Here is a 16,048-nt window from a genome sequence, read left to right on the forward strand (position 1 = left end):
TTACAAGGGAGACAATATCTGGAATCATAGTAAGTAGTAAGGTCTTTTGCCTGAACCTAAAGATCTCGGAAACTGCTGGCCTCTCTCTCTGTCACTCCCTCTCTATTTCTCTCTTTCTCTATATATTTATTTCTATCTATCTACTTTGCTCTCTACCAGAGCTGTGTTTATTAACTATTATAATTAAATTAATTGAACAATTAAAGTTACAGATATTGAAATTGTAATTATTGAAATAATTAATTTCATATTTCCCCCCATTTCTAACTTAAACTGTAAGGAAATTAAATTCGCTCCTATCCTCTAAGTTCTTTTTATATATAGTTGATAGTGCTGAGCTACATTAGGGCAGAAAAGTTCTGTTTTAGTAGCGAAGCTTTCTATAATTCCATTCGGGTAAATATGATTTTCTCGTCTCCTATTCAAGATAAATGTCTGAAAATCTTAGTGAAGATTCCTTATACTAACAAGCATCCAGTTTATAATTTACTTGGTCCATCAGTCTGTCGGTTATGATACAAAGAAACGTAAATTTATTTAGATATATAAAGGTTTGTAATTTTCTCTCTTTCTTTTCCTCAATCTTTTTTTTGTAAACAATATTTAGTCACGTGGTCTCTTATCCGTTTGTTCAACCATTATTTTTTGTGCCTCGCTACTTATAGATTTTGTCATCCTTGTTTTTTTATGAATAATGGTTTTCTTGATAAACATTTGTTATTATTTAGTATCTTGTTTGTCAAACTTGTAAAAACAAATAAAAACAGATCAATACAAGTAATACATATTACTCTGTTTGTTTGTTTGTTTGGATAACTTAATTTGAAACAAGAAATACAAATTAAACAAGTAAACAAATTCCATTAATAGCGGAACCATAACCAAGCTATAACAGTTTTATTGAAAATACCCATGGTATTGATATGGTAACGTGCCTGCTTGCTATTGGAAAAGCGTCGTATCTAGATCATATCATACCAGAGACGTTACAAATGATTCATACTGCTGCTATGTCTGGCGGTAATAAAGATTTGCTCGAAACATGCGAAACCCTAAAGAACGATATGATAAATAAATAGAAAATCACGAAACCTTTTTAAATATTTTTAAATCAATTGTACCTAACCGACTGACCAACATACTAAGTAATTTATATACTAGGTGTACATAGGTATGGGAATTAACATACAAAAAGTTAGCTGTTTTTTTTTTTAAATCAGCCAAGAAAATCACGTTTCCCCTTTACAAATTATAGACTGGCTTTGCTACTAAAAAACAAAGACAATCTTACATATTTATTATGTACATTAAATATTTACATTTTTTATTAAAACATAATAGACATAAAACAAGGAAAAAAATCCATAGAATTAAGGCTATGGGTATAATTCTTTTTTTTCGATTTAAAAGAAAAATTCTGCGAGGATAACGCCACTAGCCTTATGTTTATATGTATGTCAATGTTCTAAATTTAACTAGAGATTTAAATTGGCCTAGTTCAAGTTTTGAGTTTTTTTTTTTTTTAAAGCGAAGCTTTTCTATAATTAGGGTCGGTCCGTCCGTACGTCCGTCCGTCCGTCCGTACGTCCGTCCGTCCGTCCGTACGTCCGTCCGTCCGTCCGTCCGAGATAGATAGCTTTTATTCGTTAATTTAGGCATGTTAGAATTGTCCTATCGATTTCAAACTTTGCATGATGATTCCTGTAGTAGTTAGGTACGATTTAGAAAGCGTAGCAACTCTATAATCATTACCAGAATGTCCATACGTCCATTTTAAACATGTTGATTTTTCTACTTTTTTAAAAGCAAATTTTTATGTGAACTAATTATCCGTTTGATCTGATTTTTGGTATATTGATTCCTGTGACAACAAAGAACAATATTATAAGCGAAGCAACTCTATAATCAAGTCCTAAAAATGTAAGTATGTCCATAAACATTATCCTGTATTAAGCAGTTTTTCAACAAATTTACATACAATTTTGCGTCGACTCTTATACTTTTATATTCTGATTATTCAGTTCAGACACTATACAAGTGTTAATGTCCGTTTGTCCTACCGTTTCAGTGCTTCGCTTTTATGGATGTTGTCATCCTTGTTTAGTTTAGTGTAAACATTTATTTTGACGCATTGTCACCGAACGCCATACAATCAAATTGCAACGCAGCTTTGCTACATTGTAATCTCATTGAGATTTTTGTTATGATGTAATACGACCTTTTATTAGATTTTGGGTTTTAATCCCCTCCTTATTTATTTGTTTATGGACTTTGGTTTTGAATTAGATTTTTAATAATGGATGTAGAATATACGTGGTTATTAAGACAGGAGGAAAATTGTCTTTAATTTTGCTTGCTAACATTTACATCATTTATTGGTTAGTTCGTTCATCCAGTAGGAGAGGAGGGGATTGGATAAAAGGATAGGATAGGGGGAATCGTTATTTAAGCCCGGTAAAGCTTCTTTTTATTAGAGAATATGGATATCTGGTGTAAGATCCAAGTAATAATAATTCAGACAAAAAAGGATGACAACATCCATGGTACACTGCGAATTTTAAAAGAAAAAAAGTTGACCCTTAAAATTCCACCTTGAAGTGATACTTTTCTAATAGTTTATAGTCCACTAAGTCGTAAGCAGTAAAAATTAAAATCCATTAAGTCCCTTCTAACGAGATATTGGCAACTTTTTGCACACATTTTCGCAAACGGCAATTATTTCCTTTATTTGGAGTTTTGGTTAATAACATTTTCATAAAAGTTTTCAGTAATAATCATTTAAGATCCATTGTTGAGAAGAAATGACTGAAAAAGTGTGTTTCCATGCAAAATAAGCTTAAAATCTAATGATTTTAAAAATTAGCGATTTAATAGTAAAAAAAAAATATTTTTAACTTTTTGATAGCCTGAATATGTTTAATTTAGTTTTTTATATAATCTATTCTTTAAAAAGACAGGCATATTCTATCAGATTTGAAAAAAATTAAAAAAATTAAAAATCGGAATTAATCAAAATTAATCTATAGCCTTTAAAAAATACTTTTGATATTTTTAACCTATATAATCAATAAAATCAATGGAAAATAAAATATTTTTATAAAACAAACTTTTGGAAAAGGTTTAAGATAACTTCATAAAAGTAGCATTTAAGTAGGATATTTTTCTTGTTTTTTAAAAAAATGCAAATTAAACATAGTTAACGACTATTTAATTAGCAAGAATGGTAATAAAATATTTCAATAATTGCTTAAACCTTTTTGTGGCCATGTTATTTACTTAAACAGAAATTCTATTTTGTCAGAATTATAAAAATAATGAAGTATTTTCAAAAAAGCTTGCAAAATAAACGTAATTTTATCAAACTTCCTCAAGGTTTATAGAGGGTATTGTTGTAAAATGTTAATTATCAAAATAAAATCTTCAATTTACAACGTTTAAAACACCTAAAAGTAAATTCTAAGCAAAATTAGATTTATTTCCTAGATTTAGAGTAGCTGCGCTACTTAAAAAAACATCTAGTATTAAAACCAATCAGCTGATCAAATTGCTATAGACATCATTTGTTGGGTTGTTATTAACTGAAACATTTATTTTCTTTTTAATTCTAAAACGATGCTTGCCATGCTAAAAACGCTACGCCCCCAGCAATCATTATGGGCACTAGAATTTAATCCCCTCTATTTTTTAATTTAAGTTTTACAAAAAAAAACAAGGACCACATCTGTTCAGCGGATAACGAGTTCCTTTGCTAGAGACAGATATACATACATCCCGTTATTTCCATATAAGGACTAGCGGCTACGTACCCTTAAATCCTCTAGGGACACTTGGGGAAAGGAAGGGAAGGGAGGGGGGGGGGGTGGAGAGTCGCAACTACACTCATAGTTTTTCAAAAATTTTAGAGGGTTATTTTTTGTTAGGAGCAATTTTTATATTGTGGAAATACCCTTTCCCAAAATAGTTATTCAAGTCATTTCATTTTTTTAAAAAACTAAACAAAAATTGCAAAATAACTAAAGTGTAATGAATACTTTTCATGGAAATAATCTTTATATACACATTATATAATTTTGATATGTTTTTGGTATGAATTTTTGTAATATCTATGTACCAGTTGAACATTATTAGCCTCTTTTTTTAACTTCTCTTCTATATTCTACAATGAATGTTGATAGCAAAGCTACTGTATAATTTTGATTGTCCCTTCTTCCTTTAGGGGAAATGTAAACAAATGGGCAACTATTTTAGGTAGCTTTTTATAAAATTTTTAATAGAATTTTAAAAAAATATCTCTAATTCAATTGGTGTTTAATACAATGCACAATTAGAAATTATAATGTATATATTAAACTTTTCAAAATTGTTTAACTTGTTTATCTACCATGATTTTGTGCATAAATGTTAGCTTTATGAAAAACCAATTACTATTTATTGCAGTATTTACGAGAATAGCAATTTTCCTTTTCATTCAGTGTATAAAAGATAAAAATACTATATTACCTTCCAAGTTTCTGTAAAATCTTTTTTTTCACGCTTTAAACATCAGATAAACAAATACTCAAACTCATTTATTGTCTTAAAAATATTAGTTAAACTGTTTTGAACCTATTTTTAAAACGTATATAAAAAATATACTATGACACCAGTAGAATGAGACTGCAGAGCCTAAATTTGAATTAAGTCCCCAATAAACTTTTTTGGGGGGATTTAAATATTAATTTTTACTATTGCCGTGATCATTTTGATCCGAGCAAAAGGTCTTTTTTTTTTGGGTAAAATTCGTAGCTTTTAGAGTGTTTTGCTTCATAAATATTGTATTCTGGTATAGAGTAAAATTAGGCCTTATGATTTTACTATAAAAATCCACTAAAAAGTTAATTCTTTATAATATATCAACGAATTAACATTAACATGTTTGTGTTCTCTCACTTATGGCTGTAAAGGGTTAAATGACAACAAATGTTTATGCAATACAACAAATTTATTTTTTTCACATATACAAATGTGTTATAAAATAAGATTATTCAAACTTATCTTTTAAAATAATTTTAAAAAGTATGTATCTTTTATGTGTATGGTTTTCATTTATTTCATTTTAATTAAATAAAAAATATTTAACTACATTGGAAATAAGTCACTTTGTGAAAACACTCTTTTTTTGAATTGTAAAGAATTATATAAAACAAGTCTTCTTATTGGTTAGATTTCAGAATTATTTGTTTTATTGTAAATGTTAGATTTTTCAATGAAATTGATTGTTTTGGAAAAAAAAATTATTTCCAATGAACAGAGTAATGTTTTTTTTATTTTATCAATATAAAGTGAATTATATAAAAATGTTCTGTAAGCCACAATATTACCCGAAGTAAAAAAAAGCTTTTGCTTCGGTCAAAATGATTACAGCAACACTAAAAATTAATTTTTAAATCCCCCAAAAAAAGTTTACTGGGGACTTAATTCAAATTTGGGCTCTGCAGTCTGATTCTATAGGTGTCCTAGGATATTTTTGACCCCCCATTCAAAAATAGGTTAAAAACAGTTTAATTTTTAATAATTATTTTCATACTAGAAGTACATTAAATAATGCTTTTTATGGGCGTCGAACGATTTTTCTTTCTCATTTTCTGTGTGAGAAAGATAGAGGGCTAAAACTAAATGACAAATAACTGAGAATTTAAATTTTTTAAAGCCTCCTGTGACCGCAATTTTTGAATTAGATACTTCAAATTTTAAACTTAAGCTTTTCTTATATGTTCACATAACATATTTAAATTTCACAAAGATCCACCGCCGTTTTCCAGCCGACCGCCGACTGCGGCAGTTGCAAAATACAGCTGTGGCCGCTGATATAATTTTAGATTTCTAATATAAAATATTAATAATTAATAAAAATATTAATAAAAAAAAAATAAAGGCAGCCGTTAGTAATATTTAAGTAAAAAAGGACCTAAAAACAAAGGTTGTTAAATAAAAGGATGACACTGTGGGCTAGAATTGAATCAAGACAAAAGTAAGTGCCGAGCCCTGGGACCTATGTATGGTGAAAATAGACATAAAACCATGATGATTCCAGGTAAAACCAAAATATTTCAGCGGGGTCTTTTTGTTTTATTTCAATTTTAAGTTCTGAAAAAAAAAATGAAAAAAATATGAAAATCTTTAATAAAAAACAAACAAAAACTGTTTTTCAAAATTTTTTTTTCACTAAAAGATACAAACAACTTATATACATACTATAAGCTTTAAAAAAAATCAAAATTTTCAAATTTAGGACTGCCTTTCCAAGGTTAGAAGAAAAATCCTAACAACGAATTCTAACATATTTCTGATCAACATAGCAATAAAACGTCTTTTGCTAAATCTTTAACATCAAAATTAAATAGCACTTACTAAAGACTTTTTTTCATTTAAACTTATACTTTTTACATTATTTAACTTTTAAGATTGTGTTTTTTTTAAAGAAAGGTTGCGTGATTTTTTTCCTCATAATTAATTTATCTTAATATGCTGCATTATAAGTGACTGACATTGTAGGCTGTGATGGCTTAGAAAACTCAATACCAGTTTTGTTAGCCCAGGCCATCGGCCCCTCGGGGCCTACAAAACTAGTTTTAATCTTTTTATTTTTATTTTACTATCTGCTAAAAGCTGTCTATAATCCCATACAATAAATAACTATTAAACATACCAATTAAAGTGAAACAGGGATCTTAAGGGATAAGACAAAGGATGATAAATTGATTACTCCTTCTGTAGATTAATATTATTGGTTAAAAAGTTTGGACTTTGCATGTTTGAACCATCAAATCATTAATCAATTCATAAATTATCAAAAGGATAAGAAAATGTGTTTATAAAACTTTGGATATGATTTACAATTCTATGTCCAGTTCACTCCCTCCCTCCTTCGTTAAACATACACTTATATATAGACAGAAAGACATCCTGTTACTTTTTGTCTAGAGTTTTAGGATCTTTTGTTCTATCATACAAATTATTTAAATATCCTGTTTTGAAAAGCAGAATGCCGTTTTAAAATTTATTTTGCTAATTATAAGAGGGAGGGGACATTGGGATGTAAATCACACCAGTACCCACGTTAGCTCAAAAAAATTGTGTACTTTTACTAAAATTAATGGAATGGTTTCAAACTAATATTTTACAAACATATAATCAAACAATAATTTTACATAAGAAATGGTTAGTTTCCTTGTCATAATTTGTGGAAATCTACATGTATCACTTTATTGTCTTTTGTCTTATCCCTTAAGATCCCTGAAAGAAAGAAACAAGGATGACAACATCAATAACATGGATGAGATGGGAATATGGACAAGCAGTTTTAAAAAGAATTTCTTTAAATCCTGAAACCTTTCTCGCGTATTTTATAATTTTAATATTTATAGACCTTGACTGATATACAAAGTAAATTGTTTAGGGAATCTTCACAAAAAATGCAGCCGTCTGTCTTGAATAGCTGCTATACAAATTAAATTTCCCCTGAAAACAGACAAAAACAAAACTATTCAAAAGTACCCATAGTTGTTAAGTCAAAGAATAAGAAATGTCTTTATAAAGTTTAGAGACTAGTTTATTAAACAGTCAATTGTCCTCTCTATTTCTGGGACACATTCCATATAAGTTTCATTTTAAAAAACCTAGAATAAACAAAACAAAATATTTTTACTAAAATATAAGCCAACGAATAATAAATTATTATTATAGAACTTTTTAGACTAGTGTTATAAACAGTCCAAAGCCCCCTACCTCCAATGTATGATAAATAATTGATTTTATACATGATAAATACATGCAAATCGGCAAGAAGGGAGGAAAAATGTGACTGTTTATTTGTTTGTGTAGCCATTGTTTCTTAGTGTTTGGACCTAAGTAGTAATGAAGAAGGATGAAACACTTTTGTTTAGCCACTAGGGCTATTAAGCTCCACGCTCAAGTATATTATAACTTGACCCGCTGTCACAAGTGAGCTACTCTTTATTACCTCACCCTCGCCGAGTATGGCATGTGACTATAAATTATACTGGTACCAAAAGTTTTTATAGACACGTTATCTAATTAGTTAACTGGTCTTTTATTAAATCTTAATTTGATGGTTCAAACTAGCAGTGTCCACACAAAAGAAAACTTTTCCTATTTCTAAGAATCTTTACAGTTCTTATGTCCCCTTCTTCCCTGTTGTTTTGTTGTTTACAATTAAATTATACTGATAAATAAATTCTTCAATTTATGAAATGGTAGATTTAATATGGATCAAGGGGACATTGGAATGTAAAATTTGCTGGTACCCAAAGTTCTTTATAAATATTTTCTCATTCATTGGTTCAAAAACTTTGGGAACTTTATTTTTCATCTTGATTGTTTGGTTTATACTATTAGTCTTGGTATGTTTTATTGATAATTTATGAATTGATTAATGATTTGATGGTTCAAACATGCAAAGTCCAAACTTTTTAACCAATAATATTAATCTACAGAAGGAGTAATCAATTTATCATCCTTTGTCTTATCCCTTAAGATCCCTGTTTCACTTTAATTGGTATGTTTAATAGTTATTTATTGTATGGGATTATAGACAGCTTTTAGCAGATAGTAAAATAAAAATAAAAAGATTAAAACTAGTTTTGTAGGCCCCGAGGGGCAGATGGCCTGGGCTAACAAAACTGGTATTGAGTTTTCTAAGCCATCACAGCCTACAATGTCAGTCACTTATAATGCAGCATATTAAGATAAATTAATTATGAGGAAAAAAATCACGCAACCTTTCTTTAAAAAAAACACAATCTTAAAAGTTAAATAATGTAAAAAGTATAAGTTTAAATGAAAAAAAGTCTTTAGTAAGTGCTATTTAATTTTGATGTTAAAGATTTAGCAAAAGACGTTTTATTGCTATGTTGATCAGAAATATGTTAGAATTCGTTGTTAGGATTTTTCTTCTAACCTTGGAAAGGCAGTCCTAAATTTGAAAATTTTGTTTTTTTTAAAGCTTATAGTATGTATATAAGTTGTTTGTATCTTTTAGTGAAAAAAAATTTTGAAAAACATTTTTTGTTTGTTTTTTATTAAAGATTTTCATATTTTTTTCATTTTTTTTTCAGAACTTAAAATTGAAATAAAACAAAAAGACCCCGCTGAAATATTTTGGTTTTACCTGGAATCATCATGGTTTTATGTCTATTTTCACCATACATAGGTCCCAGGGCTCGGCACTTACTTTTGTCTTGATTCAATTCTAGCCCACAGTGATGAAGAAAGCAAAAATTTACTTTGACTCACTTATAGTCGGAAATTTATTATCAAACAGGGGACATACACAGAAATTTTAAGACCTCTAGCTCTAATAGTGGCTCAGATAATAGGGGAGGGGGCGTTGAACACCACCCCCTCACCCCCGACCGATAAAGATGCGACAAGGGGCCCGACTGTTAAGGGTTAAGTAAATTATACAATATGACATTTAGTCAAATTTCAAACAAATATTTTTTCATTAATTCATTTATAAAAATCAATATTATAAATATGAACTCACAAAGAGACGTTGTATGTTATCATAATACATTTAGTCTGCTATGTAAAACAAAACAAATTTTTTTCTTCTTTCATTGCAGGGATGATTCTGGTACAAAAAAAAACAAAAAAAATAAATTAATTTTAATTTAATTTGATATTACCGTACAATATTTTTTTATATACATAATTTAAGAAATATATTCATAACATCTTCACCTGTCATAAAGACGACATATAAAATCAACATCCTGATAAGGATATTAAAGTTTATGTTAAAAATTTTCAAATTCATTTTATGCTTAAGAAGGAACGAGAAGGAATTGAATCTCAACATTAACTTGTTATTTTGCTTGTATATTTATCATATTTGTTTACAGTTTATTGGTAAAGTTTGGTAATACTTTATTTCGAGTCTATCATGCAGTGGGTAAGCGAAGTATAGCATAAATATATCCCTGATATAACAAGCTGACAACAAATTCAATTGAAACATATACAGTAAGAGTAAATTTTTAAATATTTTTAAATAAATTTTCACTCAAAATGCGTTTAAAGCAGATAGCTATACAAATATTATACATTTTTTTTATTTTAAAATCCTTAATAATTTGGCCCTAAATTAGACTACAATAGGCTATAGCGATAATTTAAATGTAAGAAGAGATCGAAGTTTAAGAGTACAAACCTGTGGGATAAGAAGGGATAAGACAATGGCCGATAAATTGATGTACACCTCCGATGATGATGTACAAAATTAACCCTTCTGTAGATTACAATTAGTGGTTGAACGTTTGGACCCTCAACTTAATGAACCAAACAATCAAAATTCAATAAGGTCCCCAAAGTTGGTAAGCCAAAAAATAAAACTTTGTAATAAAACTTTGGGGACTAGTATAATAATCAGCCCATGTCTCCCCTCCCTTCCTGGATTGTTATCCAAAGACAAAGGATAAGAGAAAAGGATTATTTTCTAATTTCATTGATGGGAGGGTAGAAAATTGGTTGGGGAAAATAAATTGAAGGGGGTGGGGTTTACCAATTATAGACAAGAGGGTGGGATGATGGGGTTAATACTATAAAACAGTCAGACAAAAACAGCAAATTAATAATAGTCAATATTTTAGGTTATATAATAAAGTTTTCAAATATGTGTACGACATACGTGTCCATGTAATACTTAAGATATCTCAAACGGATGAAGATTGTATTGATTGTTTGTAGATGGTATTTAAAATGAACAATTCGGAAAAAAGCAAATTAATAATGGTTACTTTTAAATATAATAAAGTTTGTTTTCGTGTATTACTTAGGATATCTCAAACGTCTGGACTGATAATACTTTTTAGCATGCATCATTTTTCATTTATACTTTTTTGCTATTTTGAATTATTGTAATTTTGTACGGATATATAGTAAGAAGAATAAGTGTTTGTTAGATATCGAATTCTTTTATAACTTAATTTTATACCAATCAAAGCTATAGGAATACCCAGAGTGGGAGGGGACAGTGGGCTGTTTATTTATTACACTAGTCCCCAAAGTCTTAAATTAATGTTTTCTTATTCGTTGGCTCAACAACCTTGGGGACTTTGATTGACATTTGATCGATTGGTTTATTTAGAAAATCTATGGAAGGGGTAATTTTGTATATTATCATTGGGGATTTATTGGCCATTTTCTTATCTCTTTAGTTCCCTGAGGACAACTAGTAAAGTATGGATCTTAAAGGATAATACAAAGGTCGATAAATTGCTATACATCATAATTAATGATACACCTTATTGGTTGAAAAGTTTGGACACTAATGGAAGAGACAGACCTTTATAGTAGATCCCAAGGCACTAACATCCCATACCCAAGGAAGTACTAATTGTGCATGCTGATGAGTTTTACCTTTTATGTGCCACGTCATTCCACTTACTCTTTTTTAATGTTGCACATCTGACATAGCAGCAGTATATAATTGTACAGCTTTGAATATCTTTAAGTATGACGAAGTTAGGACCGAGATTCGAACCTATGACCTCCACGACGATGAATTGAATACAGATTTAAAGAATATTTATATTTTAGGGGAACCAGTGGGATGAATTTATGTCCAGTTCAGTGTGAGTGCCATCAATTAAATCAACCTAAATATCAGGTAGCTAGATACATAGATAGGATAGATAGATAAATTTCAAATAGATACATAGATAGCTTGACATCATGTGCTGCTATTCAGCCAATTATTTCCATTTGAAATTGCCAAAAATTAAATATTTTGTTGGAGTAAAGTTGGAGTAAAACTTGTGTGTAGTGTAATTGAAAGGGAAGTGGGTAAGAAGGGGAGAAAAAAGGGAAGGGGGTTTAGGGAAAATTTTCACTTAGAATTGTTTGTCAGAATCACATTCCTTTTTCACTGGCTTGAGATTTCCCAAAAGCGTTACAGACAGTCTGACGGACGGATGGCCAGACAAGGCAAATCGAGATGTAGAAAGATAAAGAAAGATCTATTTATAAAAATCCGATCTAAAAGTAATAAATCTTCAGTGAAAGAAGAAAAACAACTTACCATTCAGAAAAATTTATTCCACATTGATTTCAGATATCTCAACTGTTTTAATTTAATATAAAACAAGGACATTTATAGGCAAAATTTGCGCAGAAGTAACAACCCCGTTTTTGTGCGTTATTTATTTGTAATTGTGAAGAAGGACGCTCAGTTAGATAAACCTAGTAACTATGGAGTAACATTGTAGCAGTGGCTCTTATTTCAGAGAAAAGGGAACGTGAAACAATTCTCCACAACCCCCTTCCCTTTTTTCTCCCCTTCTTACCCACTCCCCTTCAGTTATATAAAAAAGTTATATGCCTACTTATGCCAAAGTTATACCCCAACACAAAATTAAATTTTGCGGCAATTTCAATTGGAATTGCCAAAAATCAAACATTTTGTTGGCGTAATTCTTTTTGAAGTAATTGAAGGGAAGTGGGTAAGGAGGCGGGGGGGGGGGGTGGAATAAGGGAAGAGGGTTGTGGGGAAATTTTCACTTATAATTGTTTGTCTGAATTACTTTCCGTCACTGCATTGTATAAAACGTGCAGGCTAACCAGTGCAGAATTATCTACCTGACCATTTATCTATGTTTTAGGTTATTTGTGAAGGGTCATTTAATGGCCATTTCCCCATTGATCAAGTCCCATTGACAACTACCAGTCTTAGGAATGTGTCATACATTTTTAACAGGAAGGAAGGGGACTAGTCTTCAAGGTTTAATAATAACGTTTTCTTATTCGTTGGCTTAACAACATTGAGGACTTTCATTAATTTTTGATTGGTTGATTATTAGGTTGAGTTTCCACACGTTTCAATCACTTATTGTAATCTACAGAAAGAGTAATTTGTGTATCATCATTGGAGATGCTCGTCAATTTATCGGTCATTTTCTTGTTCCTTTAGAGCCCTGGATATTTAAAGTACTTTAGTGGCGATTTCATTTAAATCGCATGTAGACAACAAACTAACTTTTGTTATAAAAACGTATATTTGTCAGCTAATTTTAGGTTAGAATGGGTAAATTAAAGACTACAAGAGCCCCCGTAAGAATAGGGCCCCACAGTTAGAAATGAGGGAAAGCGGGAGGTTGGATTTCAAAAGTAAAAAATAGGATTGATTGAAAGCATTAAGGAAACTAATATTTTTTGGTGAAAAAATAGGTTTTAAAATTGTGACACATTACTAAAAAATAAGAAAGATTAGAGGGGGGGGGGGGGGGGGGGTAGGTGGGATTTCGATGGTCCAAAAATAGATTTGAGTGAAAGCACCAAGTTTTGGTGTAAAAACCTAAATTCCAAGATTTGTGACACATTACTGAAAAATACTAGGATAATTCCAAAGAATGGAAACAATACTCTGACACTGGGACCAAGCTTCAGAATTCTAGAAGATTTAGAGGTAACAAATGTAAATACATACACTAGTATAAATTAGGGTTGGGCCGGATACTTTTTTGGCCGGATACCGGATATCCGGCTGATTTCTAATGCCGGATATCTGGTCAACGTTCGATATCCGGCGATTTACCGGATATCCGGCCGGATAACCGGATATCTGGCGTCAAAAATCAGCCGGATATCATGTAACCGGATAGTTTTAATGTCCGGTATCCGGCCGGATATTTGAAATGGCCGAATATCCGGCCGGATAACCGGCCAGACCGGATATCCGGCCCAACCCTAGTATAAATTTATAGCAGTTGCACTGATAGTTTTTTTATTCAACAAGGATAACAACATCCATAAGGAGCAAAGCTTATACATTTTAAAAAAATTTGATTAACAGCAAAGATTATACATCTTTAAAAAATTGATCAACAGCAAAGCTTATACATTTTTAAGAAATTTGATTAAAAGCAAAGCTTATACATTTTTAAAAAATTTGATTAACAGCAAATCTTATACATTTTTTAAAGATTTGATTAACAGCAAAGCTTATACATTTTTTAAAGATTTGATTAACAGCAAAGCTTATACATTTTTAAAGATTTGATTAACAGCAAAGCTTATACATTTTTAAGAAATTTGATTAACAGCAAAGCTTATACATTTTTTAAAGATTTGATTAACAGCAAAGCTTATACATTTTTAAAGATTTGATTAACAGCAAAGCTTATACATTTTTAAGAAATTTGATTAACAGCAAAGCTTATACATTTTTTAAAGATTTGATTAACAGCAAAGCTTATACATTTTTTAAAGATTTGATTAACAGCAAAGCTTATACATTTTTAAAGATTTGATTAACAGCAAAGCTTATACATTTTTTAAAGATTTGATTAACAGCAAAGCTTATACATTTTTAAAGATTTGATTAACAGCAAAGCTTATACATTTTTAAGAAATTTGATTAACAGCAAAGCTTATACATTTTTTAAAGATTTGATTAACAGCAAAGCTTATACATTTTTTAAAGATTTGATTAACAGCAAAGCTTATGCATTTAAAAAAAAAAATTGCTTAACAGCAAAGCTTATACATTTTAAAATAATTACTTAACAGCAAAGCTTATACATTAAAAAAAATCATTAACAATTAACACACAGACATAATAATAACTGCTGAAAAAAAAACATTCATTTAAACTAATTTGATGCCCCCCGATTATCCAAATAGATCGAATTTAAATGTCCTGTAGAGCATTACCGGCAGAGTAGCAAAGTAAATGCCTTTGCTTACAGACCACCATACTGACAGATGGACAGACAAAACCAAACTATCTTAGATAAGACATAATAATATTTTAATCTAGTTCGAAATTGAAAAGAAATACGTTGTCATCAAAAAATATTTTTCTCTTACTTCCAAATCATTCAAATAAAACTAAATTAAAGGATTCAATTTTTCTACTTTATTCAAAGTATGATTATATAGATTTATTGGTTACCAGCGGCTACGCTCCTAGAGGTCTCTAGGGGCACTTGAGGAGGTCACAAAACCCATTTCTTTAAAGAAATTTTTTTTTTTTTTTGGGGGGGGGTATGTTTTTCTTGGGGCCATTTCTCTTTGGATGGTGGTGGTACCCTCCCCCCAAATAGTTATAAATCTTCCGGGGACATATGATAAGCTACCCTGTTAAGGAGAACCCGATCGGTTCAGCGGTTGGCGAGATCCTTTAGTACAGACAAACAAACATCCTTTTACTTTATTATAATGATTGTTCACAATGTTTGAAGCAAAACGTAGCAAAATTGAAAATAATATTTCACAATTTTTCCCTTGGATAATATAAACCTTGTTTTTTTTCAGGAACTGAGAATTTCCTCCTCTATGATTCCAAATATTGGGCAGAGAACTTTATGGGGCCTTGCAGGTATTCTATTTATTTATCTATCTATCCATCTATCTAACTACCTAACCATCTATTTATCTATCTATCTATCTATAAGAAAACCAATACTACTTATAATTTGTTCCAATAACCTATTTCTCGCCTCTCTTGATTGGAAATTGTAATGACAATAACAGAGATAGCGAGATTAATGGGAGAGAAAGAGAGAGAGAGAGAGAGAGAGAGAAAAAGAAAAAGGGAGGAAAAGAGAGAAGAATAGTTATTTCTCGCATCGTATTATAAACAGCTTTCCGCGGATATAGAATGTACAATTATAAGATTAAAACCAGTTTTTTTTGCCCCGAGATGCCGAAGGCACCGGCTAAAAAAACTGGTTTTAATCTTATGATTGTACATTTCTATATTCGAGGAAAGCTGGATATAATAAGATGCTAGACATAGTTTTTTTCGTATGGATAAGAACCGGTTCCTATCCACCGGATTCGAATGAATACGAGAAATTAAATTATATTGTAATATTGAATCCAGTAATAGTGTCGGCCTGATTATGACGTAAAAAAATTAGCCAATGAGAGTCCTTTATTGACCAATGGTAAAATTTATAGTGGCCTCTCATTGGCTAATTATTTTATTTACGTCATAATCAGTCCAACACTTTTACTGGGTTCGTAATATTTAATAAACACAGAA

At 30.3% G+C, this 16,048-nt stretch overlaps 1 protein-coding gene across 1 annotated transcript in view; it reads left to right on the forward strand.

Moving 5' to 3' along the window:
* Positions 1-16,048, forward strand: part of rdo (leucine-rich repeat domain-containing protein reduced ocelli) — a 46,368-nt gene that overhangs the window by 13,120 nt on the left and 17,200 nt on the right. Inside the window, exons 4-7 of the mRNA XM_080162497.1 lie at positions 11,602-11,671; positions 12,663-12,730; positions 13,393-13,465; positions 15,316-15,379. Coding sequence (XP_080018623.1) covers positions 11,602-11,671; positions 12,663-12,730; positions 13,393-13,465; positions 15,316-15,379 — 275 coding nt within the window. The remainder of the gene's footprint in view (positions 1-11,601; positions 11,672-12,662; positions 12,731-13,392; positions 13,466-15,315; positions 15,380-16,048) is intronic.

This window comes from Acartia tonsa, chromosome 5, assembly GCF_053477335.1.
Source record: "Acartia tonsa isolate MP-2025a chromosome 5, ASM5347733v1, whole genome shotgun sequence".
Classification (NCBI taxonomy): Eukaryota; Metazoa; Arthropoda; class Copepoda; order Calanoida; family Acartiidae; genus Acartia; species Acartia tonsa.